Source organism: Erythrolamprus reginae, chromosome Z, assembly GCF_031021105.1.
Source record: "Erythrolamprus reginae isolate rEryReg1 chromosome Z, rEryReg1.hap1, whole genome shotgun sequence".
NCBI classification, from domain to species: domain Eukaryota; kingdom Metazoa; phylum Chordata; class Lepidosauria; order Squamata; family Dipsadidae; genus Erythrolamprus; species Erythrolamprus reginae.
In genome coordinates, this window is record NC_091963.1 from 106,290,374 (window position 1) to 106,306,258 (window position 15,885).

The following is a 15,885-nucleotide window of genomic DNA, read 5'->3' on the forward strand; positions in this document are numbered from 1 at the left end:
GCTTCAGGAGACAGCTCCTTGGCGCTTGTATCTCGAATTTGGGCTTGTAAGTAGAACAAAAATATTTCTCCCCTCCCAGCTCTTATCTCGAGTTGCTCTTAAGTAGAGCAGCTCTTATGTCGGGGTTCCACTGTATATCCTATTTTACAGTACAACGTCTGCTTTGATATATTTAATTTTATTTTCCTTTATTTTTCTGATTGCATTGCCAAATGCAGATAGGCCATAGGACTCCCTTTTTCCTCCTGCCCCCTTTCTTTATTGTATAAATATTCCTCAATTAACTAGTTCCTCATTCCATACCTTTATCATGGTGCTGAATAAAGCATCCCATGGTCAACTGATTGCCATTGGTAACATTTCCAGTCAAATTCCACCCAGCAGGCAACAGGGAAGTCATCAGGAAGTTACAAGTTGTGGAGATGGGATACCATGCTTAATGATTGCAGATGATTTGCTTAATTGTTGAATTAAAATTGATGTTAATAGATTGTGATCATGTGATGTTTCACTTAATAGTGCTGCTTAATGAGACTTCAGTTATGATTGTTACATGAGGACTACCTATACAAGGAATTTCCCAATGGTACCCGTATTTTAACATTTTCAGGAGCACTTTGATACATCTGGAAGAGAAAGACATACATTTTAAAAATACTATTTATTTCATATCAAACTAGGACAGGTATGATTAAAACAATAGCACTTGCTACTTTAAAATTTGAAACTGAAAATAGATTTATGTAGCCTATGGAACTCACCTATCAAATCAGGCAATTGGTGAAAATGGCAGGATATGGTTACATATTGAAAAATTATGTGATAAAAGGCTGAAATAAATGTACTGATGCACCAGCCAAGAACTATATGTTGTAAAAAAATCGATTCATCAATTTAGTTCTTCCCAAGTGCTTTAGATTACAGCCAGTGATGGACTACCAAAATTTTTACTACCACACTGTGAGTGTAGCTTATGCATTTTGTTTCAACATCTTTCAGTGACAATTGGGTGCCCTGGGGTGGAGCTCCGAATTTTGTTCCGTTCCTGGCCGTTCCCGTAGGAGGCCATCACTGATTACAACTGTCATAAATAACGATTAACGATTTGCTCGCATACTGTATGGAAATCATAGTTCTAAATATCTATGGAACATTGTCTCTGCTGCAACTTCCAAGTGGAAACATTCGATAGTTTTCGCAACCTTCCAGACATTTGCACTGCAGTTTACAAAATCCACCACCCGCAAAAATGTAGCTCCGAAGGCTTCTGTGACAATTCGCCTTCCCACTAGAAGGGGGGGGAAATGCACAGAGCGCGCTCTTTTTGACTAAGCTGGTTCCTTTAAGCTTTATTTTGCAGCAAGGTTCGATGGGAATTGCAGTTCCGTTTGCTAAATGACAAATTTTGCATTCAGTATAAGGCTGCGTACCTCTGCTATCTTAACCGGGAAAGAAGGTCTTCCCTGGGAGGCTGTACTGCCCCTTTTTCTATGTGAAAAAGAAGGGAGGGGAAACAAGTTGAGCGCCAAGGAGGGGGCAGGGCCAAATGGAATACGCGTTCGGCGCGAAGAGTGGCGATTGGTTGGCAAGGAGCAGCACCTATCGGGACTAACCAATGGGCAGGACCGAACGGCTTAGAGCGCGCGCGGAGAAATTTTGCCTGCCAGTCTTGTAGGGGGAAAGAGGTGAGTGAGCGACCGAGCGCGATCCGGTGTCCTAAGTCGCCCAAGCTTCCACGGATTCGGTTTACGGTGGGTTCTGGATTTCGGGAAAGGGCAGCATAGCGATCGAGGAGGGGAGCTTTCAGTTATGCGGGAAAGAATCTGCTTTCCGTGGCAGGATTTGAAAACCTGAACGTGTTGCTGGCGTCTCTTCTCTCCCCCTGCGTGCCGCCCAACATATGGGACGGTTGTCCCCGTTTCGTCGTAGTAATTTTCCTTTTTTTAAAATACCGGCCGTGGGAAGTAATTATGTCAGAAAATATAGACGTTGTGGTAGAACGGGGAAGGCACAAGTCGGAGGAAGCCGCGCCATTGACGCCTCGACCTTTCTCGGTAAAGCGTGGCAGGTCAGTCCTAAGTGGGAGCGATTCGGGGAGGGCAATCCAAAATATATTAGATGCAGATATAGATATCGTGGCGTAGGAAGAGGCTGGCTGCCCGTTCCCCTTGCATGAAATGTAAGCCAGCCTCGCTTACTTAGCTTGATGTCTTCAGGGCACGTTGTTGCGACATCCGAGGCAAAGGCCATGTTGGCTATAACCCCGCGGGGGGGGGGGGGGGTTGATCCGGAGAGCACGAATTGTAAAACTGCCCGACAGCCAAACACTAAAATAATGTAATTTCAAAATGTAGTTGTCGGGCAGTTTTATTTTTTGTACATTTTATGTGTACAATAAAATTCAAAATATAGGCGCAGTGTAGGGGATTTTTTTTTTTTTTGCACCAGCCTTCATCTGGGGCAAAAAAAAATATGCCAATTGAACTATTATTAGAAAGAAATTCCATAAATGGGTTGCTACTACAGAAAAAAGATTGTTTTAAATTTCCCAGCCTAGTCTTGAGGTTTCATTCTGGTCTCTCTTTCAAGTATTACCAGGTTTGACATGTTTGTTTAATACAGCCATTTGACTGAAAAATACAGTGGGATACTTACTAGTGAATACTATTAAGAGAAATGTGTACTTTTCAGTTGATATGGAGGTCTTGCACTTTAACCCTGACTGGAAAGGCCTTGGTTGTCCCTGTTTGGGGCAGGGGGGATATTCTATGCTTCATTTTGATTTTGTTGATGTAGGGAAAGAAGTATCAGCAAGAGACAGAATACTAGCTAGCTTATAGACTATTTGTAGAGATCTCTAGAGCAGTGTTTCCCAACCTTTTTTGAGCCGCGGCACATTATTCACATTTACAAAATCCTGGGGAACATTGAGCGGTGGGGGGGGGCAAAGAAAAGTTTGGACAAAAAAATACCTCTCTTCCTCCCTTTCGCTCTATTTCTCTCTCTCCCTTCCTTCCTCTTTCTTTCCCCCTCTCTCTCCATCTCTCTTTGTTTCTCCCTTCCTTCCTCTTTTTTGCCCTCCTTCCCTCCCTCAATGTCTTTCCCTCACCCTCCTTCCCCCCTCTTTCTCTCTCTCTCTTGCTTTCTCTCTCTCTCTCTTGCTGTCTTTCTCTCTTTCTCTCTCCCCCCTCTCCCTCTCTCTTTCTCTCTCTTGCTATCTCTCTTTCTCTCTTTTTTTTTGGCTTTCTCTCTTTCTCTCCCCCCTCTCTCTCCCTCTCTCTCCTTCTCTTACTATCTCTTTCTGTCTCCCCTCTCTCCCTCTCTCTTTCTCTCTCTCCCTCTCTTGCTATCTCTTTCTCTCCCCCCTCTCTTCCTCTCTCTTCCTCTCTCCCTCTGTTGCTATCCCCCCTCTCTCTTTCTGTCTGTCCCTCTCTTGCTAACCCCCTCTCTCCCTCTCTCTCTCTCTCCCTCTCTTGCTATCTCTTTCTCTCTCTTTCTCTCCCCCCTCTCCCTCTCTCTCTCCCTCTCTTGCTATCTCTTTCTCTCCCCCTCTCCCTCTCTCTTTCTCTCTCTCCCTCTCTTGCTATCTCTTTCTCTTTTTCTCTCCCTCTCTCTGTCCCTCTGTTGCTATCCCCCTCTCTCTTTCTCTCTGTCCCTCTCTTGCTAACCCCTCTCTCTCTCTCTTGCTATCTCTTTCTCTCCCCCCTCTCTCCCTCTGTTATTCTCTCAGCAGCGGCAGCAGGCTGATCAGCTGTGAGGCGGAGCTCCGGAACCGAGGCACAGACGGCGGCAGCTAGACATGTTGCTAGACGCCGTACATGCTGGCATTGCGCTGGGCATGGACGTGGGGCTGGAGCCTCCATCCCAGCCCAGCCAGCAGGCAAGTACCAGCCAAGCAATTCCAGCATGTCCAGCCGCCGCCGGTCGGAGCCTCCGTTCCGGAGTTCCGCCTCACAGCTGACCATCCTGGCGCCGCCACACGGCTACTGCCTGCTGCTCCCGCCATCACTCTCCCGCTGCGCGCCGCCCTCCCACCAGGCCCCAAAGCTCACCTGCTGCCATCGCCAGGAAAGCTCCAGCCGGGCGGGGAGCTGCAGCTGCCGGAAAACTTGGAAGGCACAAATAATGAAGCTCAGGTTCCGGTCTCACAACTTTTTGATCTTTGCAAAAAGTTGCGAGACCAGAAGCTGAGCTTTTTTCTTCGCGGCACACCTGACCGTGTCTCGCGGCACACCAGTGTGCCACGGCACACCGGTTGGGAAACACTGCTCTAGAGAACACTTTGTTTTAATTTGAATACTAACCATTTTTCTATGTTTGGTTCTAGTATATCCATCATGCCCAGTACCAGGTCACAGTCCCAGAGCCAGAAGGTTATAGACTTTCCAAAGCGAAAATCAGTCAGGACACTTCAGAAATCATTAGAGAAAAAGAAAGGTTCCCATCTAGATCCAGCAACATTGCCAGTTTCTTCTTCATCTTCCCCAAAGCAGGTCCTACCTCTCAGTCCCCGCAAACGCCTAGGTAAGTTGTTTTTCCTTATACCTCCCAAATATCCTAGCATAAAGTTGATCACTTTCTTTAAAAGTAATAGAAATGATTGACAAACTACATGTAGTCCTTAACTTACAACAGATCATTTAGTAACTGGCAGTGAAAAAAGTGACTTATAACAATTTTTTTACACTTATGACTTGCAGCATCCCCATGGTCACGTAATTTACATTTGGATGCTTGACAACTAGGTCAGATTTATGATGCTTACAATATCCCAGGCTCATATGATCCCTTTTTGTATCCTTTTGACAAGCAGATTCAATGGGGAAACCAGATTCACTTACCAATGATTGGTAACTTAATGGCTGCAGTGACAAAAGACGTAAAATGGGGCAAAGCTCACTTAACAAATTTCTCACTTAGCAAAATAATTTCTGAGCTCAATTGTGATTGTAAATCAAGGGCTAAATAGAATGGCTTATAAATAGAAAATTTCCAAAAATATATGAACCCAAAATAACCAGAGTGGACTATTAAAAAATACTATGATTTGATCAAGTCAAATAGTGAGATTAGACAAACTTGCCTATTCATGTGAAATGTGAAAACTGACAGATTGGTGAAGCAATTTCATGATAAATATCCAGGCAAGCCTAAGGTTCCCCCTCCCATTTTACTCCAGTACAAAATGCATAGTAGAATAATATAAAATGTCGCAGGTCAAAGATCCCAAATAAAATGGCTTCAGCCTGACAATTGGATTCCTTGGCATTCTAATTCTTTAAAAGCATAGGCTAAGACACAGTTGTTATTATTGTGGGGAGCGTTAGGTCTCATATTCTGTATATATTTAAGCTCATAACAAATAAAAACGCTAAATGTTATCATCTGATTAATGTTTACAACTATTAAAAATTGTTAGATTTATGTTCCACTTTTCCTCCTGGAGCTTAAGACTGCATGCATAGCTCCCACTTTCATCTTGACTTACAACCCTGTTAGGTAGGCTGGATAGAGTAGAGGATACTAGCCCAAAAATACTAAGTGCATTTTTGTGATTGAGGATTACAGTATGTTGAACCAGCATCTCCAATGTCCTAGTTCAGTATCCTAATAATTACAACAAAATGGCCTCCTCCTTTGGCTAGCTAGGATAAATTTAGTTCTAATGGCATTTCTATAAATAGACTTATTTACAGAGAACTAAGTTTCAACTTTTTTAAAATTACAAATCCAAGTGTTTTGTACTTTTCTATTTCAAGAGATGACCTAGTAATGAACTGATAAGAGTGAATCATTAAAAAGTTCACAATAGAAAGTTTTATTGGAGCTTTGCCCATAGCCTCTGAGATAGTACTATTTTTAAAAGATAACATTGAGTATCTCAAAATGAGACTTGGAATAAAAGTACAACTTTTTAAAGAAGTATCTTTGTAAATGTCTGAATTTCACTTATATTTTTATATTTATTTCCTATACTATCTGTTTTTTCTAGGTGATGATAATCTTTGCAATGTTGCCCACTTGTTACCTTGTACCCCAACTAAGCAGAGTAAAAAAGAAAACAACTTTCCAGCAACTTCCTCAAGGGCCCGAACTTTACTCTTCAGTGAACATTCAGGCTCCAAAACTCCCACTAAGTTCAGCAGTTTGGTTCACTCTCCAGTACAAAAGAGCCAAGAAACACCCACTACCATGAAGTGTTACTCTCTTAAAAAAGAGCGAGTACGAACTCAGCTGTTTAAGCCAGAAGGTATGTAAGAATGGGAGGACCTATTGTTCAAATCTGTCTTTTCAGAAGACTTGAAATAAAGCCTATCACCCCTTAGTCATCAATAATGTGTTCTTAAGGGACTTTCCTTTAACATCTGCCAAAGCATTAGATTCTTCCAAAATGATATTTCTAAATTTTGTTTGAATTGTATTCTTTTTCTTGGCTGACTGAAAAATGATGATTATTTTTTTAACCTGTAGCCAATCTATCATTTTGCTTTTCCTTCTTCAATATTTTTCTGACTCCTGTGTGGCTCTAAGCATTCTTCAGAAAAAGAAAAAAGGGGGATGAAAGTTTTCTACTTTCCAGGTATCTCAATCAAAAATAAAAAGAAAGGAATTACTGTGATAATAGATATATTACTTTGAAAGATTGAAAACAGTAGGCGAATAGAGCATAAAAATATTTTTAGTGGGTGGCTTGAAGGACACCAGAAAGCCACCAAACTAAAACTAAAAGAAAACGAGTGAGGAGCAGTTGTAGGAGGGAAAAACGATTGTGCATATGATGGACTAATTAGAAGTGGTTATACAGTGATCCCCCGAGTTTCGCGCTCTCGATCATTGCTAATCGCTATATCGCGATTTTTCCACCCGGAAGTAAAAACACCATCTGCGCATGCGCGCCCCTTTTTTCTATGGCCACGCATGCGTAGATGGTGGAGTTTGCGTTCCCCGGGCAGATCAGCTGCTGGGCGGCTTCCCTGGGTCTTCCCCCTCTTGCTGGCGGGAGGGTGAGCGGCGGGCATCAGCGAGGAGCCGGGGTTTCCCCTTTGCATGGGCGGCCAGTAAGACCCCAGCGCCGCTTCCCAGCTGAGTCCCGAAGCCAAACGCGGAAGTTCGCCTTTGCCGTCTGGCTTCAGGACTCAGCTGGGAAGCGGCGCGAGCGAACGGCGTGGGCGGGCGAAGGGCGGGCGAGCGGCAGCGAGGAGTTTGCGTGGGCGGTGGGGAAACCCCAGCGCCGCTTCCCAGCTGAGTCCCGAAGCCAAACGCGGAAGTTCGCCTTTGCCGTCTGGCTTCAGGACTCAGCTGCTGCAAGCGAGCAGCCGGGCGGGCGAACGGGCAAGCGGCAAGCGATCTTGGGGTTTCCCCGTTGCCTGGGCAACGGGGAAACCCCATCTTCGGCTCCTCACTGCTGCCGCGCTGCGGAGCAGATCAGCTGTTGGGCGGCCAAAGGGGTCTTCCCCGCCGCCCACACGCAAACTCCACCATCTGCGCATGTGCGGCCATGGAAAACAGGACGCGCATGCGCAGATGGTGTTTTTACTTCCGTGCCGCTACATCGCGAGTTTACGATTATCGCAAGGGGTCTTGGAACGGAACCCTCGCGATAATCGGGGGATCACTGTATATGTGTACGAAGTAGTAAGGGTGAAAGAGAAGAAAAGAAATTGAATTTTAAGAGTTTTAAATTAGTATTGATACTGTGGTTGTGTATGGAAGAAAACAATTTGCTATTAATCTTCCAATTTATGGAGTATTCCTGCAAAAAAAATTGAAGATATTATTTGAAGGAATTAGTTTGCCTCTCAATTTTGATAAGGCAAAGAAGGTTTAATGTATAAAAGTATCTTCTTAGTTGTTTTCTAATACATTTTCTAAAAAATACATTGTGCTGATGTAATAATAACTTGTTCCCCCCCCCCCCCCATGTCATCATGGTAGCCATGGTGTTTAACAAGCGTTCCTCAAAATACATAATGTATCCAGAAGCCGTAAATTCCCTGCACCAAAAGTTAGAATGAATTTGCTGGAATGCAACCAATTTTTCTTTTCATTGATCATATTTATAGAATCTATGTCATTGATTTTACTGCTGCAGACAGTGTTAGAAAGTCAAGATAATATATTCACAGTGCCAAATAGATAAAATGCAATATTTGTCTTTCTTAATCTGATAAGAATCCATGTAATCCAGCAATCTATTTCTTTATTAACAAGAACTCAGTTAAAAGTACCCTGTGTCCCTCTCCCTTACCCCCCACCCCCAATAAGTCCAATTGGACTTTTGAGTGCATGGCAATAAGGACACACACATTTCAGGGTTCCAAAAAATATGAGACGGTCTTATTTTCAGGGAAACACAGTATATACAGCTAATTTAATAGCAAAACTTTATTATAATTTCTTTTTCTAAAATTATAGTGCTGTAATCTGTATTAAGTCATTTTTTTGTCTTATAACTGTTCATTTTAATGCAGGTACCTATTATCAACAGGCAAAGAGTCTTCTTCATACAGCTGTTCCAGATCAATTGCTTGCAAGGGAAAAAGAAATAGGTGTCCTTCAACGATTCCTCCTGGAACATGTCTGCAAGAAGAAGCCTGGAAGTCTTTATATATCTGGAGCCCCAGGCACTGGGAAAACTGCTTGCCTCAACAGAGTCTTGCTTGATTTGAAGGTAACTGCTGGATTTGACCATGGGTATTAAATGTTCTTGAGATCAAAATGATATGAGACCCTGGAGTGGCTGATAATGTGAGGATGCGCTATCTTTTTAAACTTGTAATAGTTTATTTTAACTTTGTTCTTAACTCCATTTTAACTCTTCTGTTTATGTGCGTTTATAGTTCTTTTTATGTTTTTATTCTAAATTGTCCAGAGTCATTTAGATGTGATGCTCAGTGGGTGTGATTGATAGGTAGATAAGTAGGCAAGCAGACATTATTAAGACATTGACCCTTGGTCAATAGTTCAGGATTACAGGTATAGTCAATATAGTTGTTGACTTACCACCATTGTTTTGTCACCATTTAAAGTTACAACAGCATTGAGAAAAGTAATTTATGACTGGTTTTTATGACCATTTGCAGCATGCCCAGGGTCACATGATCAAAATCCAGACATTTGGCAATTGGCATCTATGACAGTTGCAGTATCCTGTCCTGACCTACTATTCGGAGCTGCCTTCCAGGTTATTTTTGGGCTCTTATAGAGTCTAAGTTGGATGTGGGCAACCTGCAGCTCCAGAGCCACATGCAGCTCTTTCATCCCTCTGCTGTAGTTCTCTTGTCATGTGATGCTACTATTGGCTGGCTTTGCCCTCCCCTCCTCACCTAGCCTGAGAAAGTAAGGGAAACAGTGAGGGATGGAGACTCGTTCATATTCCAGAGCGGGAGTGAAGGCTTTGATTTCCTCCACCTTCTGGGTTCACGTCCTGCACTAAAGTAAGCCAAGCCCACTTGCAAGCTCTGCCGAGCATTTGGCTTGTGTGTCCCTCCCAGATCTGTCTCACCTGCCATGGCACCCACCTCCACCCAGATGGCAGAGCCCACCGGCATCTGCCTGCTTTTCATTGCCACCACCTGGCCCCTCCACACAGGAGGCACTACGCCCCTGCCTCACCCAGTTGGTGGAGAATTCAGTAGTGCTGACAGATACACTATTTCCTGGGCTGAGCAAGAAGACATCTGCATATAGAGATCAACCATCATGGTGGTGCGTGCCCTGCCCTTGCTGGCCAGAGGTGGAGGTCCACATTGCCTCCTCCCAGCTTGTTTGCTTGCTGGCCACCTTTCAGGAGAGAGCTTCTCTTGGGCTCCCAGGCTCACGCCATGGGGGAGAGGAAAGGGAGGGTGTCTCCCTGACAGGATCCGGGTTGGGGTTGCCTTATTTTGTGTGGATCTTCAATGCTTGGCTTTGCCTGCCAGCTTCCACTCCTCCTCCATGTTCTGCCGGGCTCTCTGATAGGAGCCTCCCGAAAATTCAAGGGTACAAATTTCAGACACACATACGTTTGAAAATTCAAAACAATGTTCTTTATCACAAAATTCAAAATAAACAAAGCACTCTTTTTGTATTGCAAAGAGCACTCTTCCCAAAACAACCAGGTAGTCTGTACAATTTCCCTTAAGCAGTCATTAAGTACTTAGCTAGCAGCTGTGAAGAAACTTCACACCCCTTCTTCCAACGAAGTGAGACACACACACACATTGCTCTGCCTTGGTTTCAAAGGTGTGTAAAAGCAACAAAGTCCAGCAACACAAGATTCCTGACGAACTCCGATCAGATATTCTTCCACAATGGGCAAACCCATATGCTGCTATTTATAGCAGCAGCCCTAATTACTGAAACCCCACCCAACCACAGGTGGCCTCATTTTTTCTTGTAATAATCCTTTAGTTGTTGTCTCCTATGCATCACTCTATGCATGCGTGGATGTGTCATTAATTCTTGTTCAGAATCCAAAGATGATAAAGATGATTGATCTCCTCCTGTGCTCCCCTCTTACCTGTCACTCATGCTGCCTTGGTCAGAGGAGGCTTCATCGGCAGATTCCATCGGGAGCAAAACAGGCCTGCGGCATGTGGATGTCTCCTCCACCTCCACATTCCTTGGTGCAGGAGCTGGGCCAGATCTAACCACAACACTCCACAGCCCAAGTGATTGAATTCACACGACCTGTGAAGCTGAGCAAGAGAGCATAGATAGACGGAGAGAAGGAGAGTGGATGAAGAGAGAGATGAGATACCTGTTTTCTATATAAAATAAAGCACTGCGAGCCCTAAACCTGGGTAGGTATAGTGATAGAGTAGGTGTGGTGATGGTGGGTCATGCGACTGGGGAGTGAGTGATGATGAGTTGGCCACGCCCACCTAGGTTTTGTGGTTCTTTGTGTTTGTTTTATGTGGGAAACAGATCCAAATGGCTATTTGAGAGTTTAAGGTTCCAGAACCCTGGTCTAAGCAGTGATCAAACTTCACATCTTCCTTATAGAAAGAACTCACAGGGATTCAGATCACAGTCTTAAATTGCATGGCCTTAAGGAACTCCCAAGCTGTCTTCCCAGCAATTGCCAAACAGTTGGGCCTGACTGGAGCTGCCAAAATGGCCAACGGTGATGTCATCAGAAAGCTGGAGAAGCGGTTGACATCAGAAAGTGCATCGATGACGTGAGTAGATTTCATACGGGAGGTGTTTTTTTTTTTTTAAAGTCATCCATTGGAAATAAAGATAGGATTAATCATGAATTTATGTCATGTATGAAAAAAACAGCATGTTTGGTTGTTTTGGAACTCTAATTTTTTTCTTACTTACCTCTTTGAAATCTTGGTGGATCTTATAGTCCAAAATTAACTAAACAGAATACCCTACGAAACTAGACTTACAATCCTGGGTCTAGAAAGCCTAGAACTACGACGCCTTAAACATGATCTAAGTATTGCCCACAAGATCATATGCTGCAACATCCTGCCTGTCAACGACTACTTCAGCTTTAACCGTAATGACACAAGAGCATGCAACAGGTTCAAACTTAATACCAACCGCTCCAAACTTGACTGTAAAAAATATGACTTTGGCGATCAAGTTGTCAAAGCGTGGAACTCATTAGTGGACTCCATGCTGTCAACCCCCAACAATTTTCCCTTAGACTATCCACAATTGACCTCACCAGGTTCCTTAGAGCAGTGTTTTTCAACCAGTGAGACATGGTCAGGTGTGCCGCAAAGCTCAGAGAGAGAAAGAAAGCAAGAGAGAGAGAGAAAAGAGAAAGAAAGCAAGAGAGAGAGAGAAAAGAGAAAGAAAGCAAGAGAGAGAGAGAGAGAAAGCAAAAGAGAGAAAGAGCGAGAGAGAGAACAAGAGAGAGAGAAATAAAGCAAGAAAGAGAGAAAGAGAACAAGAGAAAGAAAGCAAGAGAGAAAGAAAGCAAGAGAGAGAGAGAAAGACATAGAGGGAGGTAAGGAGGGAGAGAGAAAGAGAGCAAAAAAGAGGAAGGAAGAGAAAGAAAGGGATGGAGAGAGAAAAATAAAGTGGGAGGGAGAAATAGAGCGAAAGGGAGGAAGAGAGAGATATTTTTTTGTCCAAACTTTTTTAAACCCCCTCCCCGCCCCGCTCAATGTGCCCCAGGGTTTCGTAAATGTAAAAAATGTGCCGCGGCTCAAAAAAGGTTGAAAATCACTGCCTTAGAGATCAGTAAGGGGCGAGCATAAGTGCACTAGGGTGCCTTCCGTCCCCTGTCCAATTGTCTCCTATATTTTATATATCTTTTCTTCCATTCATATATCCTTTCCTCTATTCTTCATTTACGTATTCTATTCTCATATCTTCTTCTATCCTTTCCCTGATATTTACTACTGTACATGTTTTTATTCTCTTTAACTTTCAATTTGTATTGGACAAAATAAATAAGTAAATAATTTACGGTATATGAGCATCACAGAATCCATGTCTGTTTCATAGAAAAAAGTAACTTGCCAAATCCAGTGAGTAAGTGGCGTTTTCTCACCAGAGATGAAGTCATTCAACTAATAATCATTTGAATGAAATGTTCTGGAGTTACAGCAATTTATGCAGGAGAATTACATATCTTTCCGATTGTCTTCTATCTAAAGAAATCATTGTAGAAATAAATGTTGATCTAATAATGTTAGTATTAGTATTATCCTCAAGAAGGCTGATTGGTACTTGAGAAGAATTATCCAACCCACAGATTGTACATACAGTGTTCCCTCGATTTTCGCGGGGATTACTTTCCAAGACCTCCCACGAAAATCGATTTTCTGCGAAGTAGCGGCGAGGAAGTAAAAACACCATCTGCGCATGCGCGTCCTTTTTCCATGGCTGCGCAAGGGCTTGAAGTTGGAGGCGGGGAGCGACGAAAGGCTGGCAATGATTGCTTTTAATGTCGGCCACCCACCCAGCGCCTCCGGCCTCCTCGCCGCTACCCCCCGCCCGCCCGATTCGCCCCTCTCACCGGCTTTCTTGGGGCACGAGTCCTCTTGCAGCAGTGCTGGCGGCTACGGCCGCTCTGAGTGCTTTTAGAATGCCCGCCCCACCCCTCTTGTAGTCCCTTGGCTGAGAGCGCTTTCGTCCCAGCTGACAGCGAGGGGGGCTGCAGGAGGCGGGACAGGCGTTCTCACAGAGAGCAACAGAGAGAGAGAGATGGAAAGGAGAGAGGGAGAAAGAGAGAAATGAGAAAATGATTGAAGCAGAGAATGACAGGAAAGAGAATGAAAGCATACAGTATGGTAAAAGCACTTAAACAATGACAGAATAAAAAACCCCAGCCCTCACCTGTGTTTGAATTTACAATATTCATCATTCACTCACTCATTCATTCATTCTTCTATGTCAGTCCCAACACTTTTAACCCATAAATTACCATTTCCCATCCCCTTAATTACCATTTCCCCTTCCCATTACCTCTACCTGTACCTGTACTGTACACATTGAATAAGACACTTAGTCATCCTGATAGTTATAAATGATAACAATATTTATTTACATTTTTGGGGATGTGTGTTAGCATAACTAGGATAACTCGGGATCTTCTTCTATCACGATTTCATCGGGCACTTCTACAATGGACGCTGCAGGTGATGGTGTGACAGACCTCTTGGTTTTCGTGACAAACATAGTTATGGGCAGTTGTTGGTGCAGTTTCTTTTTCTGGGCTAACATGGCTCTGTATGGTGCAATGGTGTTGTCAGGGGAGGCCTTAAAGTGTATAGAGCGAGTCATGTTGGGATCCCAAAGTTCCACCATGTGTTGGAGATGTGCAGCAGCTCTGTTCAGTTCTGCAAGCCGCTCAAGCGTTAGGCCAACATCTTCTTCTTCCTCAGCTTGTTCAGCTTCCTCTTCCTCCTCTTCTTCACTCGCTGACCTGGTCAGCTCCTCCAGATCTTTGTCTGTCAGCGGTAGGCCATGCTCATCAAGCAAACCATTGACTTCATCTGGTGTCATGTCAATGAAGCCTTCTCCACCCAGTGCCTGTGCCAGCTTCACAGATTTCTGGACTGCAGCATGTTGAATTTCTTCGGGAACAAATCCCTTGTAATCATGCACCACTTCTGGCCACAATTTCTTCCAACAGGCATTCATTGTCTGTGACTTCATATCCATTAAGGCATTCTGAATGTTCTTCAGACACGATGCGATCGTGTACTGACGCCAGTAGCCCTTCAATGTGAAGTTTTCATCAGCGTCCATTGCTTCCACGAGGCTTCCAAGGGAATTGCGCGTGTACAGTGCCTTAAATGCGCGGATAACACCTTGATCCATCGGCTGGATAAGAGATGTGGTGTTTGGTGGCAAGAATTCGACTTGCACCCCAGCATGTTCATGTGCCAGGTCATCATGGCCTCCAGCATTGTCCATTAGGAGAAGCACTTTGAAATTGAGTCCTTTGCCAGCCAAATAATCCTTCACCTGTGGGATGAAGCACTGATGAAACCAGTCCCGCGTGAGGGCTTTTGTAATCCATGCTTTAGGATTATGCATCCAGTACACTGGCAATGCATTCTTATTTCTGTTCTTGAGGGCTCTTGGATTTTGTGATTTATAAATTAGCCCTGGCTTCATCAAGAAGCCTGCTGCATTCCCACACATGATCAAAGTTACCCGATCTTTCTGGGCCTTAAAACCAGGGGCTTTGGCTTCATCCTGCATCAAGAAAGTCCGTGAAGGCATCCTCTTCCAGAACAGGCCTGTTTCGCCCATGTTGAACACCTGTTCTGGAAGGTAGTCCCCTTCTTCAATTAGGTCTTTAAACGTACCATGGACATACTGCTCGGCTGCACCTGTATCTGCTGAGGCAGCTTCTCCGTGCAATGACACACTCTTCAGGCCATAGCGCCGTTGAAATTTATCGAACCACCCTTTGCTTGCTGTGAATGTGGATGGGGCCGAAGAAGCAGAAGATGTTGATGGCTGGGGGTCTTCAGGGTCATCAGCACCTTCATCTGCAGAGAATGACAGGAAAGGGAGAGAGAAGTGACTCTTGAATGAAAGCATACAGTACTGTATGGTAAAAGCACTAAAATAATGACAGAATAAAAAAACCCAGCCCTCACCTGTGTTTCCCTCATCTGCATCGCCTCCTTCTGTGTTTGCAAGACGGGTGTAGAGTTGCTGTGCCTTTGTCCGTATGGTGCTGGTATCCAAAGCAATGCTCTTTTTACCGCAGTCTTGTACCCACACGGACAAAGCAGCTTCCATCTTCATACGGCGTTTGTTTCTAGGCGTCACCATTCTTTTTGCAGCCTTGTTGAATGTTATCAGAGAAGTTTGCCTTATCTTCTTTTTGTCTTTCCGAATGTATCGCACACTCGATTCATTGATCCCATAATGCCGACCAACACCTGCATAAGAGCGTCCCTCTTTTAGCATGTCCAAAAGTTCAATTTTCTCCTTAATTGTCAGCATCTTCCTGCTCTTTTTAGTGTCGCCGCCTCCGCTCCGCGTGCAACGTTTAGGAGCCATCTTCCAACAAGTTTTAACAAGTTGCAAAAGTTCCAAAGCACGCTGGGCTAACACCACTGATTGGCCGAGATTTCTGTCCATCAGCATTGTCGGGCGAAATTTTTGCAATGACAACGCTGATTGGCTGAGATTTCGGTGCATCAGCGTTGCCGGGCAAACTTTTTGCGATGGCAAAGCTGATTGGCCGAGATTTCGGCCAATTAGCAATGGCAGACGTAAGTTTGGTGATGACGTATGACATCATTGGGCGGGAAAAACCGTGGTATAGAAAAAAAACCGCGGGCTATTTTTAAATTATTATTTTTTGAAAAACCGTGGTACAGTGATCCCTCGAGTTTCGCGAGGGTTCCGTTCCAAGACCCCTCGCGAAACTCGATTTGTCGCGATATAGCGGTGCGGAAGTAAAAACACCAT

At 44.1% G+C, this 15,885-nt stretch overlaps 1 protein-coding gene across 3 annotated transcripts in view; it reads left to right on the forward strand.

Annotated features, from left to right (window-relative positions):
* Positions 1-1,446: 1,446 nt before the first annotated feature.
* CDC6 (cell division cycle 6) overlaps positions 1,447-15,885 on the forward strand; it is a 36,184-nt gene continuing 21,745 nt past the window's right edge. The window contains exons 1-5 of one of the 3 annotated variants that reach the window (XM_070730057.1): positions 1,447-1,685; positions 4,328-4,524; positions 5,993-6,250; positions 8,472-8,671; positions 10,987-11,162. In XM_070730057.1, coding sequence (XP_070586158.1) covers positions 4,338-4,524; positions 5,993-6,250; positions 8,472-8,671; positions 10,987-11,162 — 821 coding nt within the window. In that variant the 5' untranslated portion in view covers positions 1,447-1,685; positions 4,328-4,337. Of the gene's footprint in view, positions 2,069-4,327; positions 4,525-5,992; positions 6,251-8,471; positions 8,672-10,986; positions 11,163-15,885 lie in introns of all 3 variants that reach the window. The other 2 variants (XM_070730055.1, XM_070730056.1) reach the window with 2 other exon arrangements.